A 24,156-nucleotide genomic window follows, 5' to 3' on the forward strand; every position below is an offset into this window, starting at 1 on the left:
TAACTTCTCGGGTTCCTCCAAAAAGTCCACTGAAAAAATCTCAGTAAATGACCACCGTTTTACTGCGATTATATTTCATCCCATATCATCTCATTTCATTTAATTTCATCCCAGTTGATTAATGTCTCAAATTAATCATCTTCATTTCATTTCACTCCATATTATCATTTTTCATAAAATTAAGAAAATAAAGTAAAATAAGACATGACTTAAAGGTCTTAGTTACCAGGTCGTAAAATCACTTAAAAAAAAAAAGTTGCCGGTTGATCTAGTTTCTCAATTAAATTAAGTGTATAATGAGTATAATCTATGATCTAGTTGAAGTTGAATAGAATGCGCGTTGTAACTCGTCTTTGTAAAAACTAAAATTCGTTCGGCGAGCTTGACGACAACGACCTAGCTAAATTCGTTAACTTATAACTGTGTTTAAAATTAAATGAAAGATATTTAGAACTCCTTGTAGTAAACGCCCTAACAGGGCTACAGTTGTTAAAATATTAGGTAAGTGAATGAAATTATTTAAAAAATGTCTAATTATTTAAAAAAAATATATTAATATTTTGAGACTGGTTGTGTTTTGAACCCTGAGTTATTCTCATCGAGCTACTAAAAGTTGTTACTGAAGTTCCAGTAGCAATGCCTACTTCAGTTAAAATTTCAGATTTCTGTATTAATTACAATATAGCGCGTATCTTGACACAGTATGGGCACTATTTTTGTAATAGGTACTACAAATTGGGATGAAATTTCGGTCCGCGTGGCATTATTTTTCTAGTTTTAACCCGTCTAACTACTAATTCAACAACTAGTAACTTGTTTAGGCTTGTTGGAAATTTCGTTAGGTTTTAATAGTTATCACCCATATTGATAGAAACAATGAAAACTAAAAATAATAATTCAAATTAATTATTATTGTTCATACTGCATCTTTACTGTTTTTAAAATCATACAACACCTCTTTTTAGTATAAAATCCTTTCTTTTCCTCTTTATTGCACATTAATGTCATATAAGAATTTTTCACATGCACAGAAGATGCATTTAGCATTATATAAATTATTATTCTTAAAAATTAACCTTAAAAAAATGTACTGCTTAGGAACATTGTTTTTTAAAAAGTAGGTAGCTAATCTATAAACCATCTTTAACAAAAAAATCCTTAAGCTGTACACATGTGCACATTGAATATTGCATTAAATTAGAAACATTTTTATTTGTTTATCTTTAATTTAATGTCTGAAATAAACAAGTCTAACCAAATAGAGTAAGCAGTTGTTTTATACATTGCTATCATTTTAAAATTGTCTTCAGTAAAACATTCCCAAAATGTGCGGATCCTCAAGAATGCTTCGTGCATATAAACAATTACCAAGATCATGGCAATGCAGACTGTCAAGTAGCTCTTCAGCTACGCCTCTCTCAACCTCAGGAGTTTCTTACACCAAACTAAGCATAGGAGTGCCAAAAGAGATTTGGCAAGACGAAAAAAGGTTTGTCTTAAAACTAATCCATAATACACCATTTCTTTTTTTTTTAATTACGCATTAAAAGTCAATGTTCTGAAACAATGAAATAATTCATATTACAGAGAGAACAAAATTTCATGCTTACAGTTAGTAGCTATTTAACAATGATAAAAATACCTAGTGCTTTAAATAAGTTGTATTCAATGTGGATAGTAATTCATTTCTAGGGTTGCAGTAGTACCAGCTGTAGTCAGTAAATTAGTAAAAAAAGGATTCCATGTCAATGTTGAAGAAGATGCAGGTGCTGTAGCTAATTTTCCCAATAAGACTTTTGAAGAGGTTGGAGCGAAAATTACAAACTTAAAAACTACATTCCAATCTGGTAATTAATTTTACACAGAACACAAAGAATTTTACATTTGTTCACACAAAAATAATCTTCTTCAAATTAAATTTAATAGGATTTGAATAAGTAACACTTGATGCTCATTACAGATATAGTTTTGAAAGTCCGTCCCCTCTTAGATAATGAAATACAAAATGTAAGAAATGAAGGAACATTGATATCTTTTCTCTATCCTGCTCAAAATCAAGATTTAATAAAAAAGCTTTCTGAGAGAAAGATGAATGCATTTGGTAAGTTATGAATTTTATTCAAGAAAACATTTTTATTTATCAATCAATTTGAAAGAAAAGGGAACACATTAATGCCTCAAATTGAAGTCATCATGGCTCAAAGGATAAAACACTTGGGTGTATTCATTTCAAGTGATGTGAATTACTTATATAATGTAATAACAATTGACTAATAATATAATAATCAATCAATAATCAACTATCGTGTAATAATAATCAGACCTGCAAAAAATTATAATTTGCATCATCACTGTTGGCCGGGGCATCTTGTAAGTCCATAGGTATCACCACCCTGCTTATTTCTATAGAGAAGCCATAATATGATCCCCTTTGAAGGGTGGTGCAGCTGTTGTACTATAAAACGGAGATTTAGAACTTGTATCTCAATGAAATTTGCGTTGCTGATGTCTGGGGGCTCTGGTAACCACTAAGCACGAGGTGGGCCATGAGCGCGCTCACCTGTTTAAGTCGTAAAAAAATTCACAGTCAAGTAAACCAAGACCTAATTGTAAATGAAAAAAAAAAGCTGCAGTCTGCGGTTTTACCAAATGAATAAATACAGAATATTTACATTGACAGAGCTTAATTTTATTTTCTGTTTTAGCTATGGACTGCATTCCCCGTATAAGTCGTGCACAGGCGTTTGATGCTCTTAGTTCAATGGCAAATGTTGCTGGTTATCGTGCTGTTATTGAAGCTGCTGCTCATTTTCCACGTTTCTTTTCTGGTAAGGCAATGTTACCTGTGCTACAAACAAATTATTTGATGAAAATTTTACTTATAGTTTCAGCTGTCTTAGTGTTCTTTAAGATTTAACAACAAAATCACATAATTCAAGTTTATTTTTACTTTTAAAGATAATATCATGTTTTAATGGGAGAATCTAATGTAGTGTGGCCAATGACTTTGGAACGACCACGAATTCTAGGTTGAAAATTTTAAATTATTAAGCCTAACTTTAAATATGAAAATAGGTTTCTTGTTTTTTCCTACCAATTCTAGTAACCTCGAGGGGTTATACTAGATTCGCCGAATTAGTAGGTGAATTCACGGGGCTCAAACCTGACGACGTTGCGAACGCTAACCCTAGCTAGAGCAGTACCCTTTTTTTTTTTTTTTTTTTTTTTTTTTTTTTTTTTTTTTTTTTTTTTTTTTTTTTTTAACGCTGGGGAATCCATTTACGGATACCCGGTCGAGGGGGGTAACGGACCGGGTTATGTCGGACTCCGGCGCCTCCTGAGAGGAAGAAGGGGAGAAGAGAAGAGCCGAGGTCCTTCACCTCCCCCAATTTCTCACAGGAGACTACGCCTTGAAAAAGGCGCGCGAAGCACTTGCCCCGCAGAACGACTACCGACTAAACCCCATCGAGCCCCACCACTCCGACTCCACGAAACCCACGGTACCGCACAGTGCGCGCCGAAGGCTCGCCGTCGCCGGTACCCATCCTGTTAGTAGGACGGCACTCCATCCCCGGGAAAATCCCGCAGGACGTCGTCTCGGAGACACACCGTGAGCGGTGCACAGGAGCCACCTTGCGCCGCCTCACCACCGGACCAACAGCCGAGTACCGGGCACCCCCGCACCCGGCACCCGACAGCCCCTACGGGAGATGAACGGGAGCTTCGCGCCCGTGCCGCCCACTCCGCCTTCTTCGCTGTAAAGCCGAAGAGGGATCCCACTCCCTTTCGCGCTCCTCAGCCTCACGGAACGCCATGACCAGGTCGCAAAACCTGGTCATGACCTCCCAAGAATTCTGGTCCTCTAGCATGCGGGCGATGACAGCCCGCAAGGAGAGGTCTCTCCCCAGCACCGCGATGAGGTCTCGCCGCGAGCGCTCCCAACGCGGGCACGCTTCGAGTGCGTGCTGAGCGTCATCGTCCGGATGCCCGCACTGGTGGCAACCCGGATGTGGCTCTCTCCTGCAGACCTTCCACAGGTACCTCCCGAAGCAACCATGCCCCGAGAGGACCTGCGTTAAGTGGAAGGAGAGCACGCCGTGTCGTCTATCTGACCATGCCTCCAGCACGGGCACCAGGGCCTCGAGGGTGCGTCGGCGAGTGACTGAAGTTTGGCCAAGCTCCTCCAGCAACCGCTCTCTCCACTTGGCGTACGCCAGATGACGCGCAGCACGCCTCCACCGACCGACAGCCGACGGGCCGGGCGTCCGTCCCCGACTCAGGGACTGTGTTCTGCGCCGGTATAACGCAGCTGCTACCTCAGCCTCGAGATCCCAAGGAAGGGAACCGGCGAGGGCGCAGGCGACCTCCCGGGAGATCGTACGGTAGCTAGAGCAGTACCCTGCCGAATCTACCATCTGATCAGAAACGCGACCCACTGAGAAGATCGGGCGAAAAAATTCAGTGGGCTGTGTCTGTGGATTAACACTAATCATGCCAACATGTACTGGTACCTATTTCTATCATAACGGTATACGACAACTAATACTCAAAAAAAAACAAAAAAAAAGGATAATAAATGTAATTTCATTGGTAAGAAAATGTCATGTAATCAAATGTGCAAAAGCAATAGGATGATATTTGTATTTTCAATGCGAAATTTCAAAATTGTTCATTTGACCCGCTATGGCAGCGGTCGGGGAGCCGGGGTAAATTACACCAAATGGGGTAAAATGAAATTTTGGGGGGTAAAAATGAAACTTTTGTGAGTAAAGAGTACATATTGAAGTGAAACTTTTTTAGAATCGTTGTGAGTTCAAATTATCATGGAAGGTATAATATGAAAGATGCTAAAAAGAAGCGATTTGGTTTTTTTTTATTCTTCACCATGGGGTAATATCAACTTACACAAAAATATTTTGGGGTAATAATTAAAAAAGTTCACCGACCGCTGCGCTATGGTATGTTTAGTGTTAATTTGCTCGCCAAGCTCTTCATCGCAAGCGACGGGTTCGACGAGAACGATGACCGGTACGTTTTCTATGACAGGACAAATGACGGCGGCTGGTCGTGTGCCTCCATGCCGTGTGTTGGTAGTGGGTGGAGGTGTGGCCGGATTAGCGGCCGCAGCGCAGGCCCGGTGCATGGGGGCCGCCGTGCGGGCCTTCGACACGCGTCCCGCCGTTCGTGAGCAAATCGAAAGTCTCGGAGCCCAATTCATTACCATGGAAATGAAGGTCAGTCCATAAAACGCATTAACTTAGAACAAATGTATTATTTATAAATCTCGTTTTATTGAAGTTTAACCGAAGTTTCATTTAAAAAAAAAAATACATCATAAATATAAAAAAAAAAACTAAACAATTCTTAGGTCAATTCAAACTTCTTCGGTCACTGATCTCTCGCTATCCGTTTAATCTTTAAAAAAAATTAGCTATTTCGTTAAAGTCCTATGTTCCCTTTTTACACATTGAACAAATTCAAAATTATTCAATGATTATAATATTACTAATGGAGTTAGGATTTTAAACTTGTAAAAACAAGTTGCGATTTCTTTTTGAGTCATGATATCAAGTACTATTCAATTATTATTTTCAAATTAATCAATTAAAAACAAAACATTTAGAATCAGAAAATCAATAAAAATATTAAATGTTAACATGATCCCATATTGTGCTTCATATGATACAAATTAATGTTTACAATAATTAATGTGTGCCCCATTTCGAGTCAATGAGCTGTATCTACTAATGCATCGTAATAGTTTTGTTTGACTACATTGGATTGTTTGTTACACGATCTATTTGATGAAATGTTCTATTCACACATGACTCTTATTTGGTTACGGTTACACTTATTGTATTCTGTCGCCCATTTCGGTGTCACACAACTATGGTTAGATTTTATTGCGTGATCATAAAATTATTGCTTACTTAAAAATATTGGACCATTAAAATAATTAAATACAAAATGAAATCTAACTCTGGCTGTTGCCGATGCTTTAAAACGTATTTATTTTTCAGAGGTCGGTGTACCCTAATCCCTAGTGGTTGGGGTGCAGCGACCATCCTGCCTTTGGCTGCTATCGCCAATGGTAATTTTGTTATAACAACTTGTAGAAGTAGTTCTGTTATTGTTATTCCCTTGTTCCATGTTTATATGGTATATGGAAAACTGTCTTTAGTATAAATTAGAAATACAGGTAACTCTTCTTTGTCACGGTAGATACGTACCCAGAAAGTCCCTTGTTGTGCGAAACCGTGTCATATGGTATTAGAAGACAGTACAAAAAGGAGAGTAATTTTGCTGATTGAAACGTCTCAACCATGCCTGTATATATTTTTCTACCTATTATACATAAAAAATAAGCAGGGTTTTGAGGGTTTTTTCTTTTCGTGTTAGGAACCGTGTTGTAAGAAACCGTGCTATAGGAGGGTTACCTGTATTATAATTTTATTTGACTAAACGTTTTTTAATCTTTTTATTTGTTTCTCTTGATTGGCGATGAATTAACTGTCCACGGTATGTTGTGTTATTAATGGGACCGATAGGCATCACAAAGTGAATGACGCTACATTGAGACATCAAACGTAATTCTCAGTTGTGTTATTTAACGGCAGTTATGATGGTTTACTTAAGGTTACGATGGTTAAGATGGTTGACTTTTTCAGGGGAAAAGTCATGGATAGTAGTAGTACACTTGAGAGGATTCGCAACATTTACGAACAATAAACATACATACAATTGTAAAAATATTATTGAAAATAACATAACAATTTCGATAAACTTGTTCCAGTTTTCTAAATGCCAAACTGTCTTAGTACAAGACAATCCTTATTTCACATTGAAACTGTCATAACAATTTGTTGTTTAATGTTTTTCGTTCGTATTATCTGCGTTAATGATTTATGCAATCGTACGCAGTGTGCAATGCCTCGTAATAGTTCACCTCATTATGTAAAATTTGCTTGTAAACTTATCGTAAATGTTTTTCTTTCTGTAATTTTATCATGTTTACCCTTTTTATTCTTTTAATTATCTCACCGCATAAATGTTTTGTCTTTGCTTGGGCATTAACTTTTAGTAAATTTAGCATTAAAAAAACGTGTAGTAAATGTATTTAATTTAACATTTCAATGTCATGATAATAATTGTAAATGTTTGTTAATTATTAATGTCACACTGTTTTTTTTCATTTTAATCTTTATGTAGTTTGCTTTAGTTGCCTTGCAAAAACGTATAGACTCCACGTCATGGTGCTATGTCGCTACCAGAGATTAAAACCATTACAACGTGCGTAGCGCCACCTTGCGTAATACTACCATATGTCATGAGGTCCAAGTCGACCGTAACCTTAATAGTTTATCTTCATATTGTATTTTCGATTTAGGACTAAAGATGTAGAAATCCGTTCACCGTCCGCGAATTAGCCCATAGACACAACCCACTGAGTTTCTCTCCGATCTCAGTGGGGCGCGATTCCGATCCATTAGTTTTTTTCCTACCTAAGCTGATAGTCTTGAGAAGCTATGTCAGCGTAACCGGGCGAGTAGGTGAGCTCACGGGGCTCAAATCTGACATTGTTGCTAACACGAACCTTAGCAAGAGCTGTGCTTCGCAGAATCTACCACCGGCTCGGAAACGCGACCCACTGAGAAGATCCGGCCAGAAACTCAGGTTCGACTCCGGTAGTTTTTTTTAAGTGGACTCACAAGAGGTCCTACCACCAGTCATTACGCAAAATAAAATTTGTGGGTTTGATTTTTATTCCTTCACCGTGGAAGTCAATCGAGAACATTTGTCGAGTACGTATTTCATTACAAAAATTGGTACCCGCCTGGAATTTGAACACCGGTGCGTCGCTCAACACGAATGCACCGGACGACTTAACAAAGTACATTGAGTGAAGTACCGCTCTTGCTAGGGCTAGTGTTATTAATCTCAGGTTGAGCCTGTGAGCTCACCTACCAGTCCGCATAAAGTTGGAATAGCCCCTTTGTCTACTAACGACTAGGTAGGAATTTTTTTTTAGAAACAACAAACATTTTTTTACTAATGGTAGATCGTATTCTGAGTATGTAGGTATATCCTATTCTACAGGGCGGGTCGGGAAGTCATTATTTACTACAATTATTGTATTTAATACACAATTTTGCGAATTTCATTTTTATTCTAGGTTGTTAGTCCCTAATCGTAAATAATCGATACTGAATATGGGTCAGCAAGGTACAAGGTTGAAATCCTATTACCTAATACGGTTACACCGGCAATGTTATCTATTAGATCACGAACACTTATTAGAGCTTTTAATGATACTAACTTATCATCATCGAAAGTTGAGAGCTCGTGATAAAAAGTTGAGGAAACTGAGACAATATGAAAAACTTATTGTGTAAGAATTACACTTAAACGTTTTGTTTATTAAACATATTAAATATCATTATGATGACAGTAACCGCTTCATGTCTAATAACCAAAAGTCCAGACTAAAGCTACAATTGTGGCCTCGTTTCTTTATTCGTTATCGCGTCATTTGGCCCAAAAACTTGATAGTTACTGGTACTTCAGCAACTGATTTTTTGTAGCGTACGACCGGTGTTCGGTGTCAACAAATTCTAGTATTGCATAAAATTTTAGGAGAACGTCTCCGAAAACGTGACAGGATTCTATTAGTGAAATAAAATGTAAATTCTAAATTCTATTGTCTCGTCTAAATGTAAATTCTAAATTCTGTTGTCTTTATTTTCGTTTAGCTAATAATACTGCGTGCGTGAAATTTGCTTCGTTTTTAATACCTAGTGACAAAAAAAAAACAAAACAACATTTAATAGTTTTGTCACATTATTACGATGCCTCCATAAGTATACGATACGCTACAAACGCTTTTCAAAGCATTCATATTTGACTTGGGCGGTATTGTCAAGGTATACGACGATATTCAATGAACAGTACTATGAGAGTTTATTGGATTATAACAGTGCATTTGAAATTCGCAAGGAATCATAATTTAAAAAGTTGCACTTTAATTAAAAATATACAATTACAACTACTTAAACGATTTAATCTCACGTTTATAATTTTCGCTTCTGACATTTCGAATTCTTTACAAGTTTCATGATCATACCTTACATACCAGTACTCAATTTTATACATGTTAATTTTAAGCTTGAATGTTTTGTGCGTATTGCTGTTGGTGTGTCTAAATAAATAAATAAAACTAAAATAAAATAAGATATTAAAGGCTTCGTCAAACAGAACGCGTAATTAGCGCGCGTCAGAGCGCTAAACTGACGCCGCGCTATGAAGCCGAGATGTGATGTACTATAACGCTTATAGCGCTGGCGCTCTGTGTGACGGTATGTTACCATAGTAGTACAACACATCTCGGCGTCATAGCGTAGCGCTCTGACGCGCGCTAATTACGCGTTCTGTTTGACGAAGCCTTTAGGGGTTATTCGTCGAGATTTGAATAATGCTCTAACTACCGTCAAATTTAGTATAACATTATAATTTATTGACAGTTACTTTTTTTTCGAAGAGATTGTAAAGCATTCGAAACTTCAGAATTAATAAACGAGAGATTAAATCTTAAAAGTCGTTAGTCGTTATATCTAAGACTCTCGAGAAACTGATTGAATATGTATATAATAGTTTACATAATTTAGTTTTTAAAATACGGAATGTGCTTCCGATTTTCTATTAAGACAATTAAAAGTAACATTAGATTTGTAGAAACTTTATTAAGAAATAGTCGGGTATTGCATAGTTTTAGTTAGATTTTTTTCTAAATTTACATTAACACAGCATCTTCTTTAGGAAGAGGGAGCCGGCGAAGGTGGGTACGCAAAAGAGATGAGTGAAGACTTCCTAAATGCTGAACGAGCTTTGCTGGGAAAAGAAACGAGATCTTCTGACGTTGTGATAAGTACAGCGCTTATACCTGGGAAACCTGCACCTTTACTAATTTTAGAGGTAATTAACCCTAAATATTACAGAACCGGTCACAACTACATTCGTGATGAACTTGGATTTTTTTTTTATTGCTTAGATGGGTGGACGAGCTCACAGCCTACCTAGTGTTAAGTGGTTACTGGAGCCCATAGACATCTACAACGTAAATGCGCCACCCACCTTGTGATATAAGTTCTAAGGTCTCAGTATAGTTACAACGGCTACCCCGCCCTTCGAACTGAAACGTATTACCGCTTCACGGCAGAAATAGGCGGGGTGGTGGTACCTATCCGTGCGGACTCACAAGAGGTCCTACCACCAGTAAAAGTGTAAAGCTTATAGGTAATCTATATATATAAAAATGAAACCCGTTTTCCGTTGTCACGACATAACATGAAAACGGCTTGACCGATTTGGCTTATTTTTTTTTTGTAGTTTTCTAATACTCTGTACAAGGTTCTTACGGCAACAAATATTAAGAAAATCTCTCAGAAATATTGAAAAATATACATTTAATTTTGCATATTTATTTGTGAACTATTCCACGCGGACGAAGTCGTGGGCAAAAGCTAGTATTATTATATAACCCAAAGTGGAAATGCCTTCTAGATCTGCAGTTCCATAGCGTTATCATTTATTTAACGCAAGTAATGTATTATAAAACAAACAGAATAACAGTGTACTTAAGTAATAAAAAATGGCAGTTGATTAGTTAAGATTAAGTCGGTACTTTTGTTTTTGAAGAAAAAATAAAATATCGTCTCGACACAAAAATATTATGATTTAACAAAAAATAAATTTACACAGTAATAAATTTTTAAAAGTACAGACGTTGTAAATTGTAATCCACGTAGGTAAATTTTCGATTGCAAAACCCGCCCACTTGATATGAAATGGAAACGCCACGAGTTGATTTACGGCACGCGAGATTGTTCAACTTTCGGTCTACGCGTTATCTTCGGCAGCTCGACGTATTTTCGTTTATATTGGAATATATGGATGCAATAAAAATGGGTTCGTCCGGTTATCGACTACGTACCGCGATCGTTGACCTTGTATCGTCGTTCTTGTATCGCTAAAAATATATTCACGATCGATTCTTGCAACTATTTAAAAAAAAAAACACATTTTGAGAACCACAGTTTGAGAAAAAACCACTTAGTTCGTTATGAAAACAGAAGACAACGAAGTCGTAGCCTAATTGAACGTGCACGCAAACAAATAATAACCAAAGAACATATTTGTACTACATCTCGGTATTTGACTTGTTGCATTAAATTGTGACCTTGATAAATAAATCCTATGGTACAAATTCAATTTTACGTGTTACCTTGCAAATGTCACGTCATTACGGATCCTCCCTATTCATTAACGGTGCTTTTAGGTAGGTACCACAAGCATCGGGCACCGTCCGTAAATTAACCCATAGTCACAGCCCACTGAGTTTCACACCGGATCTTTTCAGTGGGTCGCGTTTCCGATTCAGTGGTAGATTCTGCGAAGCACTGCTCTTGCTAGGGCCAATGTTAGCAACACCTCTGGTTTAAGCCCCGAGAGCTCACCTATACGCTAGGGAAACACTGATATAGCTGATATATTTTACGGTAGGCAGCGGCTTGACTCTGCCCCTAGCATTGCTGAAGTCCATGGGCGACGGTAACCACTCACCATCAGGTGGGCCGTATGCTCGTCTGCCTACAAGGGCAATAAAAAAAATAGCCTCAAGGCTATCAGCATAGCATAGGATAATAAATAAAGCAAATGTTTTTTATTTTTAATATAGAAGTATTATATCATACTTTTAATAAATGTGTAAACAGCTGTAGAAAAATAATAAAAGCAAAATACATTCTGATCAGTTCCATTGTTATTACAATTAAATACATGTCATATTGTAGGACGCGGTTCGAGACATGGCACCTGGTAGCGTCATAGTAGACTTGGCAGCTGAAATGGGGGGCAACATTCAGACCACGAAGAAAGGGGAGATCACTAAAGTTCACGGCGTCACTCATATCGGCCTCACCGACCTGCCGAGCCGCATGCCCGCCCACGCTTCTACGTTGTATGCTAATAATATATCAGGATTTCTGTTGAGCTTGGGTGAGTGCTTTATCGCATTAGCGCGCTCTCTTACAAATAAATGTTTCTGTACGAACATTTGATTTCGGACAGACCATTAAAGCTACAAGGAATAAAATTAGGAATGGCATAAAGCAGTTTGTACAATTTTGATTTAAAAAAAAATATATATATTTTCATTACTATTACCCATTTTGAGTTCTTTATCTTTTAAAAACAGTTAACAATTTTATATAAAAATTAAAAAAAAACATTGCAGAACGAATTCCTACTTTTGTGCCTATTCGGTAATTATTACTATACATACTGAACATAAATAGCTATATTTACACAATGAACATTAGCCATAAAAACGTTCCATAACAGTTTTCTTAATATACCTAGTCATTTCTTAATCGATCATATTGGAGTTACGATGGATCAATATTATAGAAACTAAAAGGATTCGAAAAGAGTCCTAACCGCCATGGCTGTAGCCCTCGTTTATGGGCAACACTTTTGTATATCTGAAAGAGCAATAAAAACTGATATCTTTATTTTATATGAGAGAATCGTTCTCGAAAAACAAGACAGGATATGACTAATACAGACTATGCCTGATAATAATTATATTAGTTAAATATGCAATCCTTTCAGAATTATATTTCTATTTTTATTTATTATTGTCATAGCACTGTTCTCTATTCGTCTCCGAGTTACTTCTGAGAATCTCGAAAGTTCTCTGTTAGAACTATTAAAATAACTAGTCAGGTCATAAGTATTGTCACACAGTAAAAACTTTTCTTTTAGAATGCTGACCACAAAAAAGTTTATTGAATTCGAATTTCGAATTGTTCATGAAAATAAAAATGTATACTTTAAGAATTTTACTCATTTTTAAACATGGAGTGGACGCTTAAAGAAGACCGTGTTGCAGTTATTGCGTTGCATCGTTGCGGTTACGCGCCAATTCAAATTTTTAACATATTGAAAAATTTTAATATAACCAAAAGATTCGTTTATCGTACCATCAAACGATACAATGAAGACTCTTAGTGTAGATGACAGGTCAAGAAGTGGTCGCCCTCGGTCTGTTAGGACTCCAGCAGTGATAAAAGCTGTGAAATGCGCGAATTCAAAGAAATCCCAAACGTAAGCAGAAACTGTTGGCCCTTCAGATGGCGTTAAGCAGAACCACGGTGAAAAGGGTGTTAAATGAAGACTTAGGGCTTCGGGCATATCGAAGAAAAACAGGACATCGTTTGAATGCTCGTCTAATGGACCTGAGACTGAAGAGATGCCGCGCTTTGTTGAAGCGGTACGTGGGAAAAAAATATCGGGAAATTCTTTTTTCGGATGAAAAATTTTTTACCGTAGAAGAGAGCTACAACAAACAAAATGATAAGGTGTACGCACACAGTAGTGAAGAAACGAGCAACCGTATTCCGCGTGTCCAACGAGATCATTTTCCATTCTCGCTCATGGTACGGTTGGGAGTTTCTTATTGGGGCTTAACAGAGGTACATTTTTGTGAGAAAGGTGTAAAAACGAATGCAGTTGTGTATCAGAATACAGTCCTGACGAACCTTGTGGAACCTGTTTCTCATACCATGTTCAATAACAGGCACTAGGTATTCCAATAAGATTCGGCGCCAGCTCATAGAGCGAAGAGCACACAAGACTGGCTGGCGGCGCGTGAAATCGACTTCATCCGGCACGAAGACTGGACCTCCTCCAGTCCAGATTTGAATCCGTTAGATTACAAGATATGGCAACACTTGGAGGAAAAGGCGTGCTCAAAGCCTCATCCCAATTTGGAGTCACTCAAGACATCCTTGATTAAGGCATCCGCCGATATTGACATGGACCTCGTTCGTGCTGCGATAGACGACTGGCCGCGCAGATTGAAGGCCTGTATTCAAAATCACGGAGGTCATTTTGAATAAACTTTAGTGTCATAAGAATCTATGTTTTGTTAAGTTCATTTTGGTATATGAATGGTTACATAATGAATAAACTTGTTTCAATTATTTTACATTAAACATGTGACAGAATTTATGACCTGACTAGGTATAATAGTATCGCGGCGCTGTGACCCACCCGCAGTCAAGATCTTAGGATGGCTCACCCAACCGCGTAAAGCCCTGAATACGTGGGTAACGTCGGCGATGTTCATCGCCAGTCGTGTTCTGTATAATAGGTTTTTTTATATTTTTTTATTGCTTAGATGGGTGGACGATCTTACAGCCCACCTGGTGTTAAGTGGTTACTAGAGCCTATAGACATCTACAACGTAAATGCCGCCACCCACCTTGAAATATGAGTTCTAAGGTCTCAGTATAGTTACAACGGCTGCCCCACCCTTTAAACCGAAACGCATTACTGCTTCACGGCAGAAATACGGAAGGTGATGGTACCTACCCGTATGGACTCACACCAGTAATTACGCAAATTGTAATAGGTAACCTAACCCATTGCGCCATATATGACATTATGAATTTGATTAGGTACCAATGATCATTTTGATATCAACCTGGAGGACGAAGTGACGCGCGGCGCGATTGTCCTGAGAGCCGGCGAGCTGCTGTGGCCGCCTCCGCCGCCGCCCAGCATGGCGCCCGCACACGTCGCGCCCAAACCGACAGCCGTACAACCTGAACCACCGAACCCATTTAAAGACACTCTGAAGGACGCCTTTTTGTACTCAACAGGTATAATTTTGACATTGGTTCGAAGGAATAAGGAATGTTATTTAGATCTGTCTAGTTAATAACATTACACCAATTAGTTGTGGGTGGTATTTTAATCGAAATATTTATTGTACATTTACATGTTAGGCAAAAGAGAAAGGTATAAAAATAAAAAAGGACGTCATCGATAAACATGTTTGTGAATCTCTAAGTTGGAGTCTTAACTTTTAATTTGTACAGGTATGGCGTCGTTGATCGGTTTGGGTATAGCTGCGCCGAATCCAGCGTTCACAACAATGACCACTACGCTAGCGTTGTCAGGTAAATTATTTTTCAATAATGAAACTATTCACGAGGATTCTAACACAAGCAACGCAATTACTTTTAAGAATATAAATAAATTAAGAACAAAGTGTCAGTTTACTGGTGGTAGGCCTTTTGTGAGTCCACGCGGGTAGGTACCACCACTCTGCCTATTTCTGCCGTGAAGCAGTAATGCGTTTCGGTTTGAAGGGCGGGGCAGCCGTTGTAACTATACTTGAGACCTTAGAATTATATCTCAAGGTGGGTTGTGCATTTACGTTGTAGATGTCTATGGGCTGCAGTAACCACTTAACACCAGGTGGGCTGTGAGCTCGTCCGCCCATCTAAGCAATAAATAAAAAAATTGAGTACTTGTGAACACACTTGTGTTCCTCTGCCTATCTCCGGATTATGAGCACGTTACGTTAAAAAATGCTTCCGTCCATCAGGCGTGGTCGGGTACCACACTGTGTGGGGCGTCGTGCCAGCGCTTCACTCGCCGCTCATGTCCGTTACAAACGCCGTGTCGGGTATCACGGCCGTCGGTGGACTACTCCTAATGGGTGGAGGATATGTTCCGGAGACGCCCGTTCAGGTAACTCACGATGTTTCGATTAGTACTAAAACAACTAAAAAAACTACTACATATATATATTGAGGCCACGACCCTCAGCATTGAGGATTATGGATGCAAGAAAGAAGATATATTTTCCAAAACTTTTATATTGCACGCAATGTGAATGTGCAAATGGGCACGGAACGTGCAAATACTTTTGAATCAAATCAAAGAAAATGCGCGAACTGAATTGAACAAAAACTATTATAGTTACTTAATATTAAAATTAAAGAAAATTTTCCCTATGTTATGTGTGTGTGTGTGTGTGTGTAAATAAAGGAAAACACGAAAAGCTTACCTATACTTTTTTTTTTCATAGTGGTTGGCGAGTACTGCAGCTTTAATATCTTTCGTGAATGTATTTGGAGGGTTCTTGGTCACGCAACGGATGCTTGATATGTTCAAGAGGTAAACGAAAACTACTCAAATAATATATTTCGCCTCTAGGACTGTTAACAAATACATATTACACATTACAGAAGAGCGAGTTTTCATTAAAAGTATATGTAAAACAAACTGTAAAGGATTTTCTGTAAACTATATTATTATTAACTATATTATTTACTTTATTTTTCTATTACAATAATCACCTGTACTAAAATTGATATTCAAAGAAAAATGAAAGATAAATTTAATAGTATATTAAAATTCATGTAAAATAATAATAAAATATACAAAGCAATATAATTTATGCATAACTTAGATTGACCTCATGTCTAAAGGTGAGTTGCGACAATCACGTTGTGATGTCTATGGGCCCCTGCAATCACTTAACACTAGGTGGGCCGTGAACTCGTTCACTCGCCTCTGCAATAACAAATAAGTTAAAGAAATACTAAGTTTAATAAAATGTAAATTTTATAAAAACATATTTTTTTCATTGCTTTGATCGCCACCGTTTTATCAACAATGTAATGTAATGTAAGATATATATAAGATAGTCTGATATAAAGTTATTTTGGAAATAAACTCCGTATATGCTGAAATCAGACTGCCGATCATTGGACCAATGGCAATAATAATATGGTTTACCATAATTGAATTCTGTCATGCAGACCTGGTGATCCACCGGAATATGGTTATCTCTATGCAATTCCTGCTGCTGCGCTGCTCGGCGGCTACATTACTACCGCAATGCAGGTTAATAATACTTTAATACTATAAATAGTGCTTTTTAAAAAACTTTTAAATATAATAATATAAACTTAGACCACAATTTTTTTTTTGTTCGTTTTCGAAATCGTATATGATGAAATAGTTAGAAACTATCAGTGATCCAAGACTAAGAAAATAAAAGTGTGAAAAATTATAGAACCAATAAAAAACCCATTAACTCTAAAATTATTTTTATTCATGACATCTTAATCTTGCAGGGATATCCAGAGGTACACCAAATGGCTTATCTTGCTTCATCTTTGTGTTGTGTTGGAGCTCTTGCGGGACTCAGCTCTCAGACAACGGCACGAAAAGGAAACTATTTGGGAATAGTATGTATTAATAAAACTAACGAAATCAATATTTAAAAAATACAATGCAACCAATGATTAGAAAAGGCATACATAACAAAACATCACTCGTGGATGCAGCTTTAGACTCGATCCAAGACCCGCTCATTGTAATCTTGATGACATTAGTTTTAATCTTTTGATCATTGTAAAGCCAATGAGACAGTAATGAATAGACAACGAATATTCTGCATCTCATTATAACTGTGAGAATAGGTTATGAATAGTATTCGTAATTGTTCGGCCGGGACTTTTACGATGTCTATTCTGTATTTTATTTTCAGAGTACTGTTTAGATTATTATTATTAAAAATATTTAAAAACATTTTTTTTATCATATTTCTTTGAGATATTTGATTAAATTTATTAAATTCATTAAAGTATAGGTGTGTTTTAATGAATAGATGTAGCATATTCGTTGGTTTCAGCAAAATATTTACAATATTGTTCATAAACATTGGTTTTAAAGTCTGAACTCATGTATTCATTGCACAAAATCAATCCAATGTGGCAACTTGGGTTCAGCTCTCCACAAAAAATGTTGATGACACTTTAGTAATATGAGGTTGCAACCTACATTAAAATAAAAAATAAATTAACCTTTGGGGCAATTATATTTAAGAAATGAACTTGTTTAGATTGGTGTCACTGGTGGTATCGCAGCCACCCTTGGAGCCTTGACTCCAAGTGCTGAAGTGCTGGCGCAAATGATAGGCGTAGCTGGCATTGGAGGTTTAATTGGAAGCACTATTGCTAAGAAAATAGAGATCACAGACCTTCCCCAACTCGTGGCTGGTTTCCACAGGTAAATAACAACAACATTTTTGACCTAACAATACTAAAATAACATACACTCACATTACCTGACAAAAAAGGAGAATCAATTTAAATCGTATTAGTACTTTCCCTCGGTTTTTGCGAGTTATTATAAAACTACTTTTAAGTCGTTTTTTTCGTCGTCCGTGTTCACGAAAACTGTCAAGTATTAGCAACGTCGGATTTAATTTAATGACGACGTATTGTGTAACTTTAATTATGTATCAGCAATTGTTTAAAGCACTAAATAAAATCACGATATTTTTTTTAGTTTGGTAGGTATGGCAGCAGTCCTAACCTGCATCGCTACGTACATGCACGACTTCCCCGCAATGGCCATGGATCCTACGGCAGCCACGCTCAAGACTTCGTTGTTCCTTGGGACATACATCGGTGGCATAACATTCACGTAAGTACAACTTATTCTATTCATGCAAAGAAAATTTTTAAATTAATTTTGTTTTGTAGGTGTATGAATCTGAATTATTTAATAGTATTCCTTCTTTCGACAGTTGTAGCGCAGTAGAAGGATAGGATCCGTGGGCGTAGCCAGGTCAGCTCAACAATGCCAGAGAACACTAACAAGTTTACTGAAATACTGATCTGGTTCACACAAATATTTAAATTCGTGTAAATAATATGATTTAATATATTTTTAATATATTTCGACGATCCCTACGTCCAAAGCGAAGACACAAATTCTTTGAAACACTGTTTTCTTATATCATTACAGTATTAAAGTAATAATAATAATTAATAATCATGATAATTTAAAAAAATACTTATATTTATACGTGTATGATGATGAGGGCAACATAAAGCTGTAAATTTAATAAATAAATGTCAATTTTGACATGACACTTTGTACATAAGGACTGTCGAGTGGTATGTACATACGTATAATATTTCCGAATAAGTTTCGTAGCATGCCTTTAGTCCTTGTCCTTAGCCGAGCCTCCAAAAAAAAAAAGACCGACTTTTCATTAGGACACAATCATTGATATATTAGATGAAGTCTTCTATAACTGAATTTTATGCGTTGCTTTCACTCAGCACGTAACAAATGTTTTTTTTTATTTTTTTTGTTGCTTAGATGGGTGGACGAGCTCACAGCCCACCTGGTGTTAAGCGTGGTAGTGGTGTTACTGGAGCCCATAGACATCTACAACGTAAATGCGCCACCCACCTTGAGATATAAGTTCTAAGGTCTCAAGTATAGTTACAACGGCTGCCCCACCCTTCAAATCGAAACGCATTACTGCTTCCCGGCAGAAATAGGCAGGGTGGTGGTACCTAACCGCGCGGACTCACAAGAGGTCCTACCACCAGTAAGTTGTTGTTAAAGCTCGTGTTGAAACTTGCAGGGGCTCGCTAGTAGCGTACGGCAAGCTGCAAGGATCGTTGTCGTCGGCGCCGCTGCTGCTGCCGGGTCGCCACGCCATCAACGCGGCTCTGCTGACGGGCGCGCTGGGCTGCGGCGGAGCACTGCTCGCCTTCCCCGAGGCGCCCGGCCTGCCGCTGCTGTCCGCTGCTGCACTGCTTAGCGGGATACAGGGGCTCACGCTTACTGCCGCCATTGGAGGTAACCTATAGAAAAGCACTGAATATGCTAATATTCCGGTCATCGTTCGACCCACTCACAGACACAGCCCACTGAGTTTCTCGCCGGATCTTCTCAATGGGTCGCGTTCCGGTCCGGTGGTAGATTCTGCGAAGCACGGCTCTTTCTAGGGCTCGTGTTAGCAATGTCGTCAGGTTTGAGCCCCGTGAGCTCACCTACTAGTTAAGGTTACGCTGAAATAACCTCTCAAGGCTACGCTTAGGTAGGAAAAAAAGAAGTTAATATTGTACCCCATTGTTCAAATATTCGTTTAATATTCAACATCGATCTATGCCACACTCTATTGCCACGTCATTCATAAATTACGCAGGAAATAAAATATTTTTGTTTTTAATTAATGTGCATACATACTTATTATTATTGATTAAAATGACCAAAAATCATATTTTTTCGGAACAGGTGCGGATATGCCCGTAGTGATCACGGTACTGAATAGCTACTCAGGGTGGGCGCTGTGCGCTGAAGGTTTTATGTTAAACAACTCGCTCATGACTATAGTCGGCGCGCTCATCGGTAGTTCTGGTGCTATCTTGTCGTACATAATGTGCAAAGTAAGTTCTGATTTTTTATATAATTAGCTTATAGTGTAAAATATAGACATAATTTCTTACAATAATGCGTCGCTAATTTGAATAGTTTTTAACTATAAAAAGGAACTAAGAATCGAAAATACATTGTAGGTATATTACAAAGGGAAGATCTTCCACCGAGCGGGTGATATTGCTCGGTAAACCGCCGATCTGAATGTTGTACGGAACTTGTATAATATATAATAATACATATATGTAATAAGCAAGCTTATCTTGAAGATGTCATAAGCGAGATTCAGGCATCTGTCAAATATCTTGCATTGTATGATGGCTACCGCCACAACATCAATCTAAAGTTACAGTACGTTATTTGTAACCAAAAAAGCAGTTATTTAGGGTGTTTTTAAAGTCATATGAAATAATAAATATAGGCATGTGATGTTCTCATACGTACTTTTAGGCCACCCGACTCTAATAACAAAACTCCCCGCTCCTAATTATAATAAATCAAAAAATGATTGAATCAACTATTTCTGATGATGATTCAAATATTTCTTGTGAAATGTGAGTCATTCTGGTAGTAAATCAGAAAAAAAAACCCGAATACATAATTATAAAATTAGACTCATCAAACTGTCATATAATATGGTTAATAATTGTGTATAAATACAACCTGTGGTTATCTCCCGTTAAATCGCATTGAACTGTTATATCATTGTAAAGGAGTTTAAGAAAAAGTCCATCTTTGATTAGTTGTAGATCCAGCTCAGATCCTACAAAAGTTTGTAAATAATTTTTACAGGCAATGAACAGATCTCTCCCCAACGTCATCTTGGGTGGTTATGGAGTGACGACAGGTGGATCAGCTCGACCCACCGGCGCGACACACACAGAACTCAACGTAGACTCAGTAGCCGACCTTATCCACCGCGCGTCAAATATCATTATAACACCAGGTAATTTCTGCTTTGTTAAAACCTAAGTTTAAACGATGTATAGAATATATATAGTCTGAAGTATTTTAAAAGGAACTACTTAACTACCATTATTATTTCGACACAGGTTATGGACTTTGCGTTGCCAAAGCGCAATACCCTATCGCTGAGTTAGTGGATCTTCTAAAGGAAAGCGGAAAGAAAGTGCGTTTTGCTATTCACCCTGTTGCAGGTAAATATCAATCAATGGTGTTACCTTAGTTATCTGGTTTTTTATTAACATCATTTCAACTGGTGGTAGGGCCTTGGACCTAGGACCACTAGGTGGTATTCCACTTACTGGTGGTAGGACCTCTTAAGAGTACGCGCGGGTAGGTACCACCACCCTGCTTATTTCTGCCGTGAAGCAGTAATGCGTTTCGGTTTGAAGGGTGGGGCAGCCGTTGTAACTATACCTGAGACCTTAGAACTTATGTCTCAAGGTGGGTGGCGCATTTACGTTGTAGATGTCTATGGGCTCCAGCAACCACTTAACACCAGGTGGGCTGTGAGCTCGTCCACCCGTCTAAGTAATAAAAAAAAAGTAATATCTTAAATAAAATTTTGGTGTATTTCTAGGTCGTATGCCCGGACAGCTCAACGTATTATTGGCCGAAGCTGGAGTTCCATACGATGACGTATTTGAAATGGATGAAATTAATGATGAATTCCCCGAAACTGATTTAGTACTTGTTATTGGTACGTAAACATTACATACGAACGAAGTAGTCAAATGTTTATAATTTCATGTTCAGTGATATCATAAACATTAAACCAATGTACATTTTAATAGATATAATTGTAGAAATTATACCTATAATTATAATTTGAAAAAGTTTACGGTGAGATATGCTCATAGACACCAGGATGTAAATACTGCCATTGATCATGTGACATGAGGTCAAAGTCCCAATATTTGTATTGTGCAACAGCCGAAACTACGATTACGTAAACTGTATATTGTAACTATAATATATTTCCTATATGTTCCATTTAATCGTTTGGTTTTAGGTGCTAATGATACTGTAAATAGCGCGGCCGAAGATGATCCGAACTCACCTATTGCGGGAATGCCGGTACTCAAAGTATGGAAATCGAATCAGGTAAAAAGGTTGACCATATACCATTTCGAAAACTCTGATCAGGTAGTTCTTTGTGAACAACAAATATTCATAGAAAGTTTCTTTCAACTGTCTACATCACAATAACTTGTTATGACAATATGACATAAACCACTTTTACTAATCAACAGATTACGAAGGCTGTATGTCCTATATATTTAATGCACTACGTCGTACTATCTTTCTTATTTTTGCTGAATTGTTAAATTGTAATTATGACTTTTGTAATTTTAGGTTGTAGTAATGAAAAGATCAATGGGAGTTGGATATGCGGCTGTGGACAACCCGATATTCTACAATCCCAACACTGCGATGTTACTCGGCGATGCTAAAAAGACTTGTGACTCTCTACTTGAACGAGTTAAACATTTAGCAGCCTAAACCATTTTGATGGTGAACAGATCTTATTGAATATTGATTGTAGATAATGTTTTACTGTTACTGAAATTCTGCTATTCTTCGCTGTGACTCGCTATAATTATGTATACATCGATATGTTGAAACGACAGGGCGACCCCTATCTGTTATAATAGTTAATGGTAATGAGGAAGAAGTGCATAGATCATAATATATACAAATTTACTACGTAACTAATTAAGCTAGGAATGGCAGTTCTCATTAAATTTAAAAGGGCACTAAATACGACAAAGCCACTTGCCGAACTACATCAAAACCATAAAACATACTAAAAAAGTTAAAGTAATGGGGGCGGTTCTTACGCCTAATATTGGTTGTAATTATTCTCATTAGCCCAGTAACGTACACTGCTGTATCTATAGGCCTCTCCCAAAATTTTAGTAACATAATAATATACTATATTATTATCTACAAAATGACAAAAAATATGATATGTTATATCATAAATAACTGTATTACAGAATATTAAATGAATATTAAATTGATTAGAGAAGAAAAGGGTTATGGAGATTATTAATGACATTATCTTATATTAAAAGAATATTATTGAGACTTTGGTTATAACTACAAAAGTATATTCTGAAATTTATAGACTGATATAAATAATTTATGCCAAATTATTGTAGATGTATGTATGTTTTCTTTTTAAATTGGAGATTTTACTTCATTTCTTTATTGACGACCTATGTGATGAATACTATAGAGTAATTAATTTAATTTTTAACGTGCAATCACTACATATTATTTTAAGTAATTTTCCAAAAGGCAATTTACGATGTATTTATTATACGAAACTTAAAGTGAACAGGAAATTATGTTCTATAGTTTAATGGTTTACAGCAGACTTGAGAGTTTTTTTTTATTGAAAATTATTTTGATCCTTACAATCTTTAGTAATATATGAATAATTTCAAATTGCCTTATTATTTGTTCAACTAGTCCATTTTACCATAAAAATAGTCAACCAATAAGTTTATATTATGAGCAAGATCATCATTTATTATGCAATAATTTTATATAAAAGTTTAATAGTATATATATAGATAACTTTATGCATGTTTACTTGCTGATTCTACTCGGGGAATGATCTCTACGGAGTTACACGCGACTTCAGAACATTTTTTTTACTAGACTTCACATTCCATAAAAAAGATGTTTTTAATAAATTAAATAGCTATGAATTGTTGCCGCATTTGGTCTTGAAATTTTGTAATTTAGTATTTTATAAAAGAAAATAGAACATGACGCTAGAAAGTAGTTTGAGAACTTAAAACTTAGAAATGAATTTTCTATAAAATATAATATGTAAATGTTCTATGAAGGTGTAATAAAAATAGTGATTAATTATAAATATATTTCATTTCAAATAACATAGCCTGTTATACCTTACCTTCCCAAAACATTCCCAAACATTCCCAAAAGATTTGAGAAATGCTCATTACATAGCATTTTATTAACAGTGATGGAGCGTCGCACATAAAACCTTCAGACGAATTGTGCTTATAAATAATGTGGCTAATTCAATTATATATGTTATTGAGAATTTACTTGAGT

The 24,156-nt window shown here is 36.9% G+C and overlaps 1 protein-coding gene across 2 annotated transcripts; it reads left to right on the forward strand.

Annotated features, from left to right (window-relative positions):
* Positions 1–270: 270 nt before the first annotated feature.
* LOC114247950 (NAD(P) transhydrogenase, mitochondrial) lies at positions 271–23,953 on the forward strand. Of its 2 annotated transcripts, none has more exons than XM_089732988.1 (23): positions 271–501; positions 1,311–1,489; positions 1,693–1,847; positions 1,961–2,101; positions 2,706–2,828; positions 5,047–5,234; positions 9,814–9,969; positions 11,847–12,051; positions 14,517–14,720; positions 14,940–15,023; positions 15,455–15,597; positions 15,938–16,026; positions 16,674–16,758; positions 16,992–17,105; positions 17,762–17,928; positions 18,211–18,348; positions 19,304–19,521; positions 19,960–20,111; positions 20,893–21,046; positions 21,153–21,257; positions 21,644–21,763; positions 22,076–22,167; positions 22,420–23,953. In XM_089732988.1, exons 2-23 carry the CDS (start codon positions 1,326–1,328, stop codon positions 22,564–22,566), a joined length of 3,144 nt encoding a protein of 1,047 aa, XP_089589114.1. In that variant the 5' UTR covers positions 271–501; positions 1,311–1,325; the 3' UTR covers positions 22,567–23,953. The 2 variants fall into 2 exon arrangements, with proteins under 2 accessions (XP_089589114.1, XP_028036840.2); XM_028181039.2 differs by having other exon boundaries at positions 14,940–15,020; positions 15,452–15,597.
* Positions 23,954–24,156: the final 203 nt, after the last annotated feature.

This window comes from Bombyx mandarina, chromosome 15 (genome assembly GCF_030267445.1).
Source record: "Bombyx mandarina strain Sakado chromosome 15, ASM3026744v2".
In the NCBI taxonomy this organism is placed as follows: Eukaryota; Metazoa; Arthropoda; class Insecta; order Lepidoptera; family Bombycidae; genus Bombyx; species Bombyx mandarina.